A 15959-nucleotide genomic window follows, 5' to 3' on the forward strand; every position below is an offset into this window, starting at 1 on the left:
TCATTGGCCAGATACTGAACTGGACCGACCATATGAATATGAATACTATGATTGGGTCAGACACTGTGAATTCTGAAGTAATTAACTCTCCAAAATATGTCTGGCTAAGAGGCTTGGACATTACCACTGTGCCAAAGACCTCCAGAGTGAGAATGGTAAACAATCAAAGATGCGTTCTTACAGAGATGAGCAATTAACTTCACTCGCCAAAAATTCCCACCATCTACAGGGCGCAAGACTGGAGTGTGAAGGAATGCTCTCCATTTCCCTGGATGACAGCAGCTCCAACTCCACTCCAGAATTTGACACCATTCAGGAACATACACACACATGAAAGAGATTGTTCAGTCCATTGATCCTGCCTGATATGGCATCCTCAGATCAACATCCCTAATTACCCCTCATAACCTTTTACCTCCTTGCTTACCAAAAATCCATCTACCCCAGTCTTCAGAATATTTAAGGACTCAGCTTCAAATACCTTTACAGGAAAACTTTCAAAACCTCATGACCATCAGTGAATATACTTCGCCTAATCCCTCTGTTTAAATTTTTATACAGCGACCCCTGGTTGTTGATTCTCCCAAAGATGAACCTCCTCTTCACATCTACCCTGCCTAGATCCACACAAACTTAAATAAAAACCGAAAGAACTGCGGATACTGTAAATCAGAGATAAAAACAGAAATTGCTGGAAAAGCTCAGCAGGTCTAGCAGCATCTATGGACAGAAATCAGAGTCACTGTTTCGGATCCAGTGACTCTTTCTCAGAACCCAGAGTTAACCCTCTCCGCTACCTCTAACTCATCCATGCCATTTCATAAATACTGCACACAGTACTCCAGAAGTGGTCCCACCATTGCCCTAATTCCCATCATTGACCCTATCTATACCCCTCAATTTTATAAACCTCTATAAGGTCATTTCCCAACCTCCTACACTCCACTGAGAAAAGTCCCAGACCATCCAGCCTTTGTTTATTCCTCAAACTTTCCATACCTGGCAACATCCTGTTAAATCTCTTCTGAACCCTCTCCAGCTTAATAATATCCTTCCTATGGCAAGGAGACCAGAACTGGGCTTCTTCATCTATACTCATTCCCCTCAGCTTTAATTTCAGATTGTTTAAATACCAGTGCTTGAACATTTGCAGTGAGCTTGGGAGCTGGAGAAAGGCCGTTCAGCCCCTGGCTCCCATTCCGTTATTCAAGTTCCATCATGGCTGATCTACATCTAAATTCTATTCACCTATCTTCTATGGCATTGCTAGGGTTGTGCTGCTCAGAAAACCCATCAATGGTCTGTGTTAGATTCATAGAAATACAGAAAACAGGAATAGGCCATTTAGCCCTTCGAGCCTGCTCCAGTATTTCTTATGCTCATGGCTGATCTTCCAATTTAATAGCCTGTCCCCACTCACCCCCATATCCTTTGATAGATTGTTACGGAGAAGAATAAAGTAGACCCAGGACAGCCTGGCAGTTTAAGCTCAGAAGAATAAGAGATGATCCCATTGAAGCGTATTGAGATCGTGTGGCGTCTTGACAGGCTGTTGTTCACAATTTATTGGAGGAGAGGCAACATTTTCAAACAGATTCTTTTAGCTTTCCTATTACTTTGCGAGACAAAGTACTGCAGATACTGGAGATCTGAAAGAAAACAACGTGCCAGAGAAACCCAGTGGGTCTGGTAACGTCTGTGGAGAGGAAAACAGAATTCAAGTCTGAGGGAAAGCAGTCTTTCTAATTGGTGCCCTATTCACCTTCTCCAACATTCACTCCCTTCACCATTGATGGTGCAGGAGAAAAGTGGAATCAATCAGATCAGCCACCATTTAATTGAATGCCGAGGAGGTTCAAGGGTCTTAATTGTCCATCAACTCCTATTTATCATGTTCTATTTCATACAGTGTTGTAATTGCATTTGTCCGAAGTCAATTTTCATATCACACCAAGATCATAGAATGCCTACAGTGTGGAGGCTGGCCCTTCAGCCCATCGACTCTGAATAGCATCACCCAGACTACCCCATCCCTGCAGCCCTGCATTTCCCAAAAACAAGAAGCAGAGAAGCCTTATAATTTGATGACATCACTAACAAACTGAGTATAACTCATACAGTTGGCATGGCAATCTGACAGAAAATGTTCCTAACTACACCGCTGCACCCAACTCAACGCAAGGGAACAGTCTTACTACTGATGGCCCGATATGTTATTTTGTGCTTTAGATCTATATGCGCTCATTTCCTGTGTGTCAACCAAATCATCTTATATGGTGTAAATGTCCAGCCCAGCATCAGTGGGTAGGATGGTGACAAGGTGACAGCAGTGTGGGCAGGACAAGGAGTAAGAAAGTTGGGAATAATACACGAAGAAAATGTCATTGAAATTGAGAGTATCAAAATATAGCCTCAAGGGACAATGAACAAAGAAGCAAACGGATAGAGTGATTGGGTAATGAAGGTAGATGGATGTTCAGCCATTAAAAGAGGATTGAATTGTTGTGTCTCAGGGACATATGCCTGACCCAAATGCCCTTATATTCTCAACCACGTGGAATCATTGTGTGCTCTTGTCCAACTTGGTGCTGTATAGCTGTTATTAATGAAGTTTAGCAACTCCAATCAAAATAAAATAACGATAATGCTCCTTACCACCGTGATTGCCACTGGATGGATCACGATGCCTGTGATTTGATGTGGAAGATGCAAGTTAAAACTCTGGGTGCAGCTGAAAATAGTTTCCCCAGACCACCATTTTCTGCTCCTTGTTAGGAAGAGAGTGTTCACATTGCAGATAGCTTCTGAAGTCTCGAGTGTTTTAAAGGAATAACTTAACAGGAAAATACATCTCAATTGAAAAATATTCATAATTTTATTTGTTAAATGTTACAAAATTTACACGTCCAAAATGAGTCAGTGTTTGGTTAGAGCTGTTTGAGGAATTCAGTTTATAAAACTGTAATCATTTTCCACTCCACAATTAACTATCCGTTGATTGTTTTGTGGGCAAGTTTCTCAAGAACAATGCAGAAAATAATTTTCACTTCACTCCATTTCAGATGTTTAGCTACCTTAATCCCAACCCCCTCCGAGTCTTTTCAGCACTTTCTAGGTCTGTTCCCATTACAATTCCCCAGGTAGCTTCACCTGTGAAGTACCATGGTCTAAATCGGCCACAGGGTACACTTGTAATGGAGTGGGTAGTGTCTCTATCTCTGAGCTAGAATGCCTGGATTCAAGTCCCACTTGCTCCAGAGGTATGTGTAACAACATTTCCAAACAGGAAACTATCTAAATCCAGTACAGAATAAATATTAGATTCACTGCGAATCAGGAAGTCTCATTACAACACAGAATGCACTGAGGTACAAAACAATCATATTATCCAATATATAAATGGTGGATATCCCTGGCAACTGAGGCTGCCATCTCTGGAGACAGAAAAAGATTTCAGGCTGATAGCTTTATTATCCAGATTACTGGGTAACAGGATATTGCTCTAATCAAGAATTCAAAACCAATTGAGCCCATTCTGATTAAAGTCAGAACAAAAACACAAAGGAGACTTGAGACATTAACGTAAACAGGAGATGCACCGATTAGCCACAGGAATTTATAAGTTATTTTTTCAATTAATCTGTTTGGGTACATTACGATATGTCTCTGGGGCACATGGAACTTGAACCTGGGCCTTCTAGTCAAGAGTTGGGACACTGTCACTGTGTCACAAAAGCCTTTAAAATGGATTGCATTAACATTTAACAACAATCAGGGCAACACATCACAAGATGGGATAGTGAGTTTTGGGTTATCGTGAGATATCATACATTGTCCAGGAAGGATATTCGATACAACATTATAATTTATTCGATAACTAGACCATGTTGAAGTTTCAATTGGAAAGCAAGTCCCAATAGCATCAGTGTTGATTAACTCCAGTTACGACAATAATTGTCCCCATTGACAGTCACCGTCAGCTCAATGACTGGAACTCTGAGCTAACCTCCCCACTCCCCGACTATAATAGGTCTACATGACCCCTTAATCACCCCATCTTGTCTGATTGTTTAAAAGATGGATTCTTGCCAAAGTCCTGCAAGGTGGTTCCTCTCAATGGCTGTTCTGTGAAGATTGACGGTGACACAGTCCCTGTCCTGGGACATATTAGACTGCCATCAAATTGTTGTTAATACCCTGAGCACAGAACAAAGTATTCTGCCTGGAGGTCAGTGTTGAGTGGGGTCCCGCAGGGCTCTGTTCTTGGGCCTCTGCTCTTTGTAGTTTTTATGAATGACTTGGATGAGGAGGTTGAGGGGTGGGTTAGTAAATTTGCAGATGACACAAAGGTTGGAGGTGCTGTCAATAGTATCGAGGGCTACTGCAGGCTGCAGGGTGACATAGACAGGATGCAGAGCTGGGCTGAGAAATGGCAGATGGAGTTCAACCTGGATAAATGCGAAGTGATGCATTTTGGAGGGTCGAACTCAAATGCTGAATATAGAATTAAAGACAGGATTCTTGGCAGTGTGGAGGAACAGTATCTGGGTGTGCAAGTACAAAGTTCCCTCTAAGTTGCCACCCAAATGGATAGGGTTGTTAAGAAAGCATATGGTATTTTGGCTTTCATTAACAGGGGGATTGAGTTTACGAGCCGTGAGGTTTTGCTACAGCTCTACAAGTCCCTGGTGAGATCACACTTGGACTATTGTGTTCAGTTCTGGTTGAAACTTTATTGCTGGAACAGCACAGCAGGTCAGGCAGCATCCAGGGAACAGGAGATTCGACGTTTCGGGCACAGGCCCTTCTTCAGGAATGAGCAGACAGTGTTCAGCAGGAGAAGATAAAAGGTAGGGAGGAGGGACTTGGAGGAGGGGAGTTGGAAATGTGATAGGTGGAAAGAGGTCAAGGTGAGGGTGATAGGTCGGAGTAGGATGGAGGCGGAGAGGTCAAGAAGAAGACTGCAGGTCAGGAAGGCGGTGCCGGGCTGGAAGGATCCGGCTGAGACAAGGTGGGGGGAGGGGGGATGAAGAAACTGGTGAAGTCCAAGTTCATCCCCTGCGGTTGGAGGGTTCCCAGTCGGAAGATAAGACGCTCCTCCTCCGACCGTCGGGTTGTTGTGGTTTGGCGGTGGATGAGTCCAATGACCTGCATATCCTCGGTGGAGTGGGAGGGGGAGTTGAAATGCTGTGCCACAGGTTGGTTGGGTTGGTTCGTCCGGGTGGCCCAGAGGTGCTCTCTGAATCGCTCCGCAAGTAGGCGGCCTGTCTCCCCAATATAGAGCCGGCACCACTCCCGGCACCTTCCCTTGCAACCGCAGGAGGTGCAACACGTGCGCCCACACCTCCCCCCTCACTTCTCTCCAAGGCCCCAAGGGAAACTTCCATATCCGCCACAGATTCACCTGCACCTCCACCCACATCATCTACTGCATCCGCTGCAGCCGGTGTGGCCTCCTCTATATTGGGGAGACAGGCCGCCTACTTGCGGAGCGATTCAGAGAGCACCTCTGGGCCACCCGGACGAACCAACCCAACCAACCTGTGGCACAGCATTTCAACTCCCCCTCCCACTCCACCGAGGATATGCAGGTCATTGGACTCATCCACCGCCAAACCACAACAACCCGACGGTCGGAGGAGGAGCGTCTTATCTTCCGACTGGGAACCCTCCAACCGCAGGGGATGAACTTGGACTTCACCAGTTTCTTCATCCCCCCTCCCCCCACCTTGTCTCAGCCGGATCCTTCCAGCCCGGCACCGCCTTCCTGACCTGCAGTCTTCTTCTTGACCTCTCCGCCTCCATCCTACTCCGACCTATCACCCTCACCTTGACCTCTTTCCACCTATCACATTTCCAACTCCCCTCCTCCAAGTCCCTCCTCCCTACCTTTTATCTTCTCCTGCTGAACACTGTCTGCTCATTCCTGAAGAAGGGCCTGTGCCCGAAACGTCGAATCTCCTGTTCCCTGGATGCTGCCTGACCTGCTGTGCTGTTCCAGCAATAAAGTTTCAACTTTGATCTCCAGCATCTGCAGACCTCACTTTCTCCTCGAAGATTTCAGTTCTGGTTGCCCTACTATAGGAAAGATACAGAGGCTTTGGAGAGGGTGCAAAGAAAGTTTACCAGGACGCTGCCTGGACTGGACAGCTTGCCTTAAAAAGAGAGGTTGAATAAGCTTGGACTTTTCTCTCTGGAGAGAAGGAGGAACAGAGGAGACCTGATCGAGGTATACAAGATAATGAGAGGAATAGACACTTTTCCCAGGGCAGGACTGACTGGTACGAGAAGTCATAGTTTGAAGATATTAGGAGAAAGGTATAAAGGAGACATCAGAGGTAGGTTCTTTACGCAGAGAGTTGTGAATGCATGGAATATGTTGCCAGCTGTGGTGGTGGAAGCAGAGTCATTAGGGACATTTAAGCATCTGCTGGACATGCACAGGGATAGCAGTGAGTTGAGGGGTGCGTAGGTTAAGTTATTATATTTTACATTAGGACTAAACCTCGGCACAACATCGTGGGCTAACGGGCCTGTTCTGTGCTGTACTTTTCTATTTTCTAACAATCACAACCCTGCGGGAATATAGCTAGACAGCAGGTTTATACATCAAAACCGTGGGAAACATCCTCTGGAGTCTATGGAAATATGTGACTCCCAATGGGATGGTGCTGTTAAATGATCAGCAGCTTCGTAGACACCAGTTTGAGAAATACAACATCACTGTTGAAAATGTAACTACTGTCAAGAGGTGTCATCCACGTCTCCAACTTCGTTTTCAATGTAAACTCACTATTCATTGCATTGAGTCTAATCTTCACTTATCCAGAGCATTAAAGAAAGAAGTCCACTTAATAAAAAAACTTACTGCCTGGGGTAGAAATTGTCCACTGTCTCACTGAGGCACCATCTGTGTTCCACCAGTGCAGACTTGATGGGCTGAAGGGACTATTTCTGTGCTGTAGACCTGTAATTCGATGAGTCAAAATCACCATTTACAGAGTTTTTGAGAAGTGGAACTCCTGTGAGTTGCTGGGCGAAATTGTTCATTCATTTGGATGAAAGAGGAAGAAAGGTGATATTTATACAGCACCTCGTTACATTGTCAGGACCTGCTGGGTGATCTTTGAAGGGTGTTCACAATTCTTGGTCAGTTGAGCAAACAATTGGCACTCTGTGAGGGCCCACTAACAGAAATTGAGATAAATATCCAGCAAATCTATTCTCTGTTCGATGGACAATTTTTGACCTGTAATAGCTGCTGTATGTACTATAGGAACACACGTTACATTAACTTGATGTGGAGGTGCCCAGTGTTGGACTGGGGTGGACAAACTCAGAAGTCACATGACACCAGGTTATAGTCCAATAGGTTTATTTGAAATCACAAGCTTGCGGAGTGCTGCTCCTTCGTCAGGTGAACCAGGGTTCTGATGAAGAGTCATTTAGACTCAGAAGTTACCTTGCTCTCTCTCCCCATGGATGCTGCCTGACCCGTTGTGATTTCCAGCATTTTTTGTTTTTAGTACAGATTCCAGCATTTGCAGTCATTTGCTCCTAACTCTGTGTATAGCTGTGATTTAAGTATCTCTGTCAAAAGGATTGTATTTTGGAAAACCCTTCTACGACATTCACCTATCCTTTGACATTGAGTTTCTGGAGATATTCAAATGCAATATCCATTTCTTCTGTGCACTCTATATAAGTACAGAATCTGGGCTATTGGAAAACTGAATGATCAAACATTGCACTGGTCAATGTATTGAACATTTTGTTTGGAAGCAGAGACATGTTGATGGGATCAAATTCAGTGACTGCACTTGTGCAGCTGCTGATTCATGACCCCGATTTATCCCAGCAATTTCACGAGTTGTTTCCGAGTGACAGAGATTCAGTTTCACCTGTGACTGTACTGTCAGTGATGACCTTTCCGGAAAAAAAATGCCCTGTCAGACTCGTGTGACCTTGTGAGGAGGCCGAAGAGGGCTAAATAAACGTTTCAGGCCCGAGGTAAAGTGTCTCCAAATTTATTGTCTGCGTTCTCAGCTTTGGCATTGACAAATCATCCGATGAACAAATTGTGCCACCCATTTAAAATTGTTTGTCTGGGTAAATACTCACTGAAGTTGTCTGTGCGACTAATCAGTATCCCTGCAGCCACGCAATGACTTCTGGTCTGTGTTGTTGCCAAAATAGATGAAAAATCTTAAGTAGCGCAGTGTGATATGTTTTGATTTGATTTACAAGGCAACCACATTCTGTATAACAGGTTTCTGAGCTCTGTCTCATTCTCTAATGTTGCTAGATTCTGCAGGCCTATGACAGTGGGATATTTATAGTGGGTAATGGGTAAGTGTGCGTCCTTTAGGCTAGCATCCAGCTGGATAGGAGGTTTGGGAGAAAGTGACAGGATCAGAACATGGAAAAGTCAATGTAATTGTAATCAACTGGTATGCAAAATGTACTATTGCCCAGTAAATGATCAGAGTATCCTATTATGCAGGGAGCAATCATTAAGTTTAGCCTTTTGAGCTCTATTTTACAGCTGTTGAAAGGAACTCTGACCAATTCTCTGAATCATAAATGCTGCAGTCAGAGATCGTGTCAGAACTGAGCTTGGAGAGCTTGTTGGCAGTTCAAACAGTCTCACCGGTTTAGAGGTTAGGAACTTTGCCAATAAATGCTGAAAAATTTTCTTATGGGAGCACCACCCCAAAGAAGGCCTAGGGAGTAGGCCTACCACTGTTTTTTGCTTGAGGCTGCCAGGTGTTGACACCGAATGTGATTTATTGTCTGCACCACTCAAATAATAAGCAAAATCACCGACCTAGCCCCATAACCTTGTTGCTATTTCCAGCCAAGCTCTAGATCATTAACTGTTTCTCCAAATGGACTATTTATTATCCCTGTTAACTGCAACCTCAAAGCAACCCGTTGGAAGGCCTGATTTGTGTATTCTGGTCAAATCAGGGATGCCGGTCCAATACCACCTCTCTGTTGGTTAGAAGCGGTCAACAGATGACTGATGGTACCTTAGGCCCAGGATGTCCAGAAGGTGGGAAAACCCTCTTTGTATTCACTTCACATGTTTCCCCCCCCCCGCCCCAACCTTTCCTTTCAGTCAACCATTTATTGATTCAACTTCAGTCTAGTGTCTTACCAACTCCCCATTTCCCAGCCTGGGAACAGCCCTTTAGACACTGATTGCAGGTGGGCCTCCTGGTAGATCAGGCATCTGTCATGTTATCGTCACTTCTTCTAGAGGAATGCAGTCAGAGTCGTGACAACTCAAATTGCTGATTCTCCTTTGTTTCTGTTCTAGGGGGTGCTGGGGACCGGGACCGGGACCGGATGGCTGTCAATCATGAAGCATTTCTTCTTATGGCCAACTCCCAGAATGACATGGAGGATTGGGTGAAAGCCATTAGACGAGTGATATGGGCTCCATTTGGTGGAGGTACTCCAATACATTTGTATTCAGTACCAACATTAGATCCAATTGACTGCACTCAGCTCATTTTCAGGCCTAATCTAACAGCCTCCAGTTATTGATCCTTTACATCCAGCCAGGAGGGCATCCAGATTCTTCAGTTACCCCCACATCTCCATACTCTCTCAATACTTGATATGGGGTGGATTCCACATAATGACATCCAGCTATGTTTCCACATGTGTGATCTAGAAAAGCAGTGACCCCTTAATAAAGGCAACCGTTTTTGAATGCTAGTCAAAATTGGGGTTGACTTAAATCAAGGAAATCCGAGCCCCAACATCATTCTTATAAGTCGAGAGTATGGTGCTGGAAAAGCACAGCAGGTCAGGCAGCATCCGAGGGGCAGGAAAATCGACGTTTCAGGCAAAAGCCCTTCATTAGGAATGAGGCTGGAAGCCTCGGGGTGGAGAAATAAATGGGAAGGGGTGGGGCTGGTGGGAATGTAACTGTGAATAGCAACCCTTCCCATTTATCTCTCCACTCCCGAAGCTCCCAGCCTCATTCCTGATGAAGGGCTTTTGCCCGAAAAGTCAATTCTCCTGCTCCTCAGATGCTGCCTGACCTGCTGTGCTTTTCCAGCACCACACTCTCGACTTTAATCTCCAGCATCCGCAGTCCTCACTTTTGCCTATCATTCTTATAAGCCCCATCCTACAGTGGCCGGGGGCAGTTACGGTTAGAATATGTTCAGCTTCTTCCCAATAGGCTGAGATTAAACAAACATCAAATCCACCTCCGTAACATTACCCAATTTTATCACAGCTCATCTGCTGTTGAAACTCTCATTCATGCCTTCCTTACTTCTAGACTTAATTATTCCAACATATTCCTGACTAATCTCCCATATTCCATCCATTCTAAACTTGAGGTCATCCAGAACTCTACTGCCTCTGTTTTAACATGCACCAAGTCCCATTCACTTATCACCTACACTGGCTCCTAGTCAGGAAATGTTTTAATTTTTGAGATATTGAGACTCATCTAATTCTGACCTCCTGAGCATCCTGGACTTCAGTGGTCCCACCATTGGTAACTGTACCTTTCATTATTGAGATCCCAAGCTCCAGAAATCCTTTTCAACACATTTCCATTTCTCAAACTTCCCTTTAAAACTGACCTCTCCAATGAAATTATTGTTATCTAACCTAAGATCTTATTTCTTGGCTCTGTCTCTGTCATATTTTGTTCTTTGTGATGTTTTATGATGTTAAAAGTGCTATATAACTAAAGTTGTTGTTGTTGTAGACTGCACATTGTTACTCTAGTTACTGATTTCTCACATGTGAATGTAAGGCTTTTTACCTGTTTCTTATTTTAAAACATCCCTTTTCATGGAAAAAAAAAATGACTTCAGAGCCGAATGTCATTTATCACCATGTTGTCATCTTAAGATGCTGTATATTAACCATATTAACTGAAATGGAATGTATGTGTTTGTGGAAGCTTTATGTTTAAAGACCTATCATTGAGTCCACAGAGGTCACTGTCATTATCTTCTCAATAATCTCTAGTTTTGGCTGTTCAGTGCCAACCTGAACCATTCTCCAGTAGGAATTGTCCAGTTAGTGCGAAGGGGGCTTATACCTTGTCTTGAACAGTGAGGGTTTTCCTGCGGGGGAGCTTCTGTCTATATCTAATCTGCGTGGATGGACCAAACTCAATGGAAGTTCTGTGGGGAGAAATCCAGAGTTGAGGTTTCAGGTCGCGTGACCCTTCCTGTGTTCTGAGAAAGGATCACTCGACCTGAAATGTTAACTCTGATTTCTCTCCGCAGATGCTACCAGAGGGGCTGAGCTTTTCCAGCAATTTCTACGTTTGCTTCTGATTTACAGCATCCACAGTTCTTTTGATTTTTATTCAATGATTTGCTCAGTGGACCTCTCCATCATTTTGCTAATTCCTCAGATGTCACTGAATTGATGTTAGAAAGAGATTCTATGGCTCATGAAATGCTGGAAAGGTTGAACTCTTTCACCAGTTTCTCATGCCCCCATGACATTCAGTCAATATCAGAGTGAGATTTCAGTTGTCCAGATCAAGGGAAAGGATGTCCATTCTCAGCTTGCCCTCTATACCTGAAACAAGCAAAGCAAGTTGTTTTTATTTGGCTGTTCTCTCTTCTGTCTTTTTTGTTGCCATTTCATGAAGCTTATTTAAGCTCAGACCAAGAAGAGCTTTGATTCTTAATGCCAATCATGGAAATCACACTCATTGCTTCCTTAAAATTATAACAAGAAGGGAGACAGCCTTAATACACTACCACATGGCTGCTCAACACTACCTTGAAACCATAATCCATAAATCACTCGGCTCATCACGTCTGCTCCGAGTTTCCATGAGGTCATGGCTCGTCTGATTAATTCCCTTACTGATTAGAAATCTCTCTGAATCAGTCTTTAATAGACTCTTAACGACCCAACCTCAACAATCCTCTGTGGTGAAGAACTCTCCACATTCACTACTCTCAAAGAAAATTCTCCTCATTTCTGTCTTAAATGTGTGACGTCATATTCTGAGATTACGTCCTCTGGTCTGGCACGCCCCTACAAAGGGAAACGGTCTTCTCCAGGTCAGTTAGGGTAGGCAAAAAATACAGACCCTACTCAGCAATGCCCACATCTGAACAAATGTAGAAGAAAATACGTGCTCCTGAATCACACCACTGGATGATATTGGACCTGAATATTCCTGCATTAACATTGACCGCTAATGAGACTTATAGACTCCCTATAGTGTGGAACCAGGCCTTTTGGCCCATCGAGTCCACACCGACCCTCTGAAGAGTGAACCACCCCCATCCTCTAACCATGCATTTCCCATGGCTAACCTAGCTAGGCTGCAATCCCCTGACAATTTAGCATGGCCAGTTCATCTAACCTACACATGTTTGGACTGCAGGAGGAATCTCTGGGACAGTCACCCGAGGGTAGAATCGAACCCATATCCCAGGTATTGTGAAGCAGCAGTGCTAACCACTGAGCCACTATGGCACCCAATATCATACTATTGACAATTGCGCAAACTAAAACTCAATAGAAAATTATAACAGCTCCTGGAAGTTTTTGGTGAGACATTGTCTGTGATAATGTGTGATTAGGAAAGCAGGAAGATGCCACTGAGTGTTAGACAGACCAATTATATGAGAGGGCTTTGTAGCATTGAGTCAGTGGCCATTCCTCTGAATCCCTGTTAATGTGTCTATAGGATAAATAGACAAAGTTTTTTCCCTGGGTTGGGGAGTCCAGAACTAGAGGGCATAGGTTTAGGGTGAGAGGGGAAAGATATAAAAGAGACCTAAGGGGCAACTTTTTCATGCAGAGGGTGGTACGGGTATGGAATGAGCTGCTAGAGGATGTGGTGGAGGCTGGTACAACTGCAACATTTAAGAGGCATTTGGATGGGTATATGAATAGGAAGGGTTTGGAGGGATATGGGCCAGGTGCTGGCAGGTGGGACTAGATTGGGTTGGGATATCTGGTCGGCATGGACAAGTTGGACCGAAGGGTCTGTTTCAATGCTGTACATCTCTATGACTCTATCTCTAAGCCTGAAGTAGGAACTGAATGATTTGAATCGGACAACTGCAGCAGCTAATTGTATTTCTGTTTAGAATGATTCAGGCTTTGAGATGCTTATAAAAAGCCAGCAAACTGTCCTAAAGATGTATCATAAAGAACAACAAGTCTGCAATATAATATCTGGTCAGCAAAATACCAGCCTGCAGAGAATGTATTATATTATTGAAAGTGTGTGATATGCAGCACTGTGTACCACTGCCTGACATGTAGAGCACTTCAACACAGTGTGAGCTATTTCTAACTACATGTTTTCTAGATATGGGCATTGACCAATGCTTGGGAAATGTTGATACTGCAGTGTAATACTGCATGGCTGGCCTGTTGAGGTTGGCAGGAAATAGGAATTCTTGTGCCGCCCCCCTCCCTCGCCCACTGCCATCATTTTTCCCCTGAATTATTTGACCATTTAGGGGAAGAAAGCATGAGGGAGAGAGGTGATGTTCTGCAGGGTGAATGTCACATCTCTATGATAGTCCAGACAATGTGGTATTATCAGGTCTCAGTTCCCTTTAATACCACTGTGTGATAGAATAGATGAAAAAGAATAAGGCTTTAACGTGTTGACAGACAGGTCAGTCAAAGTGCCCATTCCGTGTGAGATGGTGACAAGCTCCGGCCACATATCAAGGGTGTTTTTGGCTCTGAAGATAATCTATCCCCATCTTTTAAAAACACTTTTAAATGAGTAATAAAGAGATTACCTGTATTCATTATCTATTGCCATGCCGGGGATAACACTCAGCACGTTAGTTTTCCTGTAATCACTGGCTCATAAATAAATGCTACCAGCAATAATGCCCCTTTTGAAATCAACGTTAACATTCCTTAGTTTCCTAGCAGGCAATTTAACTAAAATAATAACTCTGGGTATAGTGAGAAAGTCACTTACTGCTAGGATGTGGATTTGTACAGATGAGTAATTTCTGCTGTGAACTGTTGAGGGGAAGAGATCATTAACTCTGTTTGCTTATTATTTTATAGTTAAGAGAATAGAAACAGGGAATTCCTGAGATAAATATTTTTGGTAATGAAACAGCTTAGCTAATCTCTTTAAGGGACAGTACTTTCGAGATAAAAAAAGAGACGTGATTGGCAAATTCTTTTTGGAGAAGGGAAATACAGCATCATTTTCCTCAGCATGGCATCACCAATCAAAAAGGGAAAGATTGGTTTCAGTATAAATGGTGACATTCAATAGTAATTGAATTCAATAATTCATAATTAGGGGTTTGAATTCCAAGAAAGAGCAACTTCAGTTGAATTAATTAGATTAGATTAGATTCCTGACTGTGTGGAAACATGCCCTTCAGCCCAACAAGTCCACACCGACCCTCCAAAGAGTAACCCACCCAGATCCATTTCCCTCTGGCTAATGCACCTAACACTATGGGCAATTTAGCATGGCCAATTCACCTAACCTGCACATCTTTGGATTGTGGGAAGAAACCAGAGCACCCAGAGGAAACCCACGCAGACATGGGGAGAATGTGCAAACTCCACACAGGCAGTCGCCCGAGGCTAGAATCGAACCTGGGACCCTGGTGCTGTGAGGCAGCAGTGCTAACCACTGAGCCACCGTTAATCCAAAATAAAACACATGTTTCACTTATAACGATCAGGAAATGACCAGATTGGTGTAAGATCTCATTTGGTTGATCAGTGACCTTCAGGGATGGAAATCTGCCAACCTTACCCCAGTGTTGACTTTATGTGACCCATAGCTCACTCGTAATGCCCTCTGAAGTGGTGAAGCTAGCCACTGTACCAAACTGCTACAGGAAAGGCCAACCCTGTGAGTGTACCTACACCGCATGAATGTAGCAGCTCAGTCCCACCTTCTCAAAGATCAGTGAGCATGGATACTAACTGCCTGGAACGATCAACAAATCAAGAACGAACGTGTGGAAAAAAAAATTGCCAGCTGAACAAATCTGCTGGCCCTTCTTTTGTAAGGGGATATGCCTTTGAGGTATCCGATTGCTGGGATGGACGGGTTAGTCTATAAATAAAGTGCGTTAATGAAGATAGGGAGAAAATGATTGCAGAAAGATTTCCTGTCGAGCAGAGAAATTGGAGATCCCTCCAGGGAGCTGCTGTCCCTTTTTTTTCACAGCTTTAACAGCTTTAAATAGCCCAGGTGGGCTGCATAGATGATCCAGCTTCATCATAGCAGCGGTGAATCAGCCAGCAAAATGCCCCTCAGATCATAGGCAAGATATGACCTTGACTAATTCTCCCTTAACCATTTCCTACCCCTCGTATGGGAATCGATTTGACCACAAACATTTGGAAATAGCCAGTGTTATTCAGCACAGAGGTTAATGTGAAGATTATAACCGGATTTATGAAACATCGAGACTTTATTAAATTCTTCCATGGGGTGTGTGCATTGATGGCAAAGTCAACTTTTGTTCCTCAACCCTGACTGCCCTTGATCCGAGTGGTTTGCTGGGCCATTTCAGAGTAGACAGGCAGGAGGCTGGAAGAACCCAGCAAGCCAGGAGGTGGAGCAGTCGGTGTTTCAGGTGTAACCCTTCTTCAGGACTCCTTTCAGAGGGCTGGTCAGAGTCAGCCATATTGTTGTGGGACTGGAGTCACAGGTCTGGAGGCCAGACCAGGTAAGGAGATTTTCTTTCACTGAAGAAATTTATTTTGTATTCACTCGTGGGATGAGGCCATTGCTGGCTGGGCCAGCATTTATTGCCCATCTCTAGTTGCCCTTGAGAAGGTGGTGGTGAGCTGTCTGCTTGAACGACTGCAATCCGTGTGCTGTACACAGACCCATTAGGGAGGGAATTCCAGGATTTTGACCCAACCACACTGAAGGAACAATGATATATTTCCAAGTCTAGAAATATATCACTTTTAGACAGTTGTTAAGATGAGGA

The 15959-nt window shown here is 44.0% G+C and overlaps 1 protein-coding gene across 4 annotated transcripts in view; it reads left to right on the plus strand.

Moving 5' to 3' along the window:
- arhgap22a (Rho GTPase activating protein 22a) overlaps positions 1–15959 on the plus strand; it is a 388741-nt gene that overhangs the window by 308137 nt on the left and 64645 nt on the right. For 3 of the 4 annotated variants that reach the window (XM_087982560.1, XM_043678818.2, XM_043678817.2), the window contains one exon: positions 9323–9457. The exons of the other annotated variant lie outside the window; for it this stretch is intronic. In XM_087982560.1, coding sequence (XP_087838686.1) covers positions 9323–9457 — 135 coding nt within the window. The remainder of the gene's footprint in view (positions 1–9322; positions 9458–15959) is intronic. 4 annotated transcript variants of the gene reach the window in all.

The sequence above is a fragment of the Chiloscyllium plagiosum genome, unplaced genomic scaffold, assembly GCF_037043375.1.
Source record: "Chiloscyllium plagiosum isolate Xiang-an unplaced genomic scaffold, Cpla_swu_hap1 HiC_scaffold_43, whole genome shotgun sequence".
Classification (NCBI taxonomy): Eukaryota; Metazoa; Chordata; class Chondrichthyes; order Orectolobiformes; family Hemiscylliidae; genus Chiloscyllium; species Chiloscyllium plagiosum.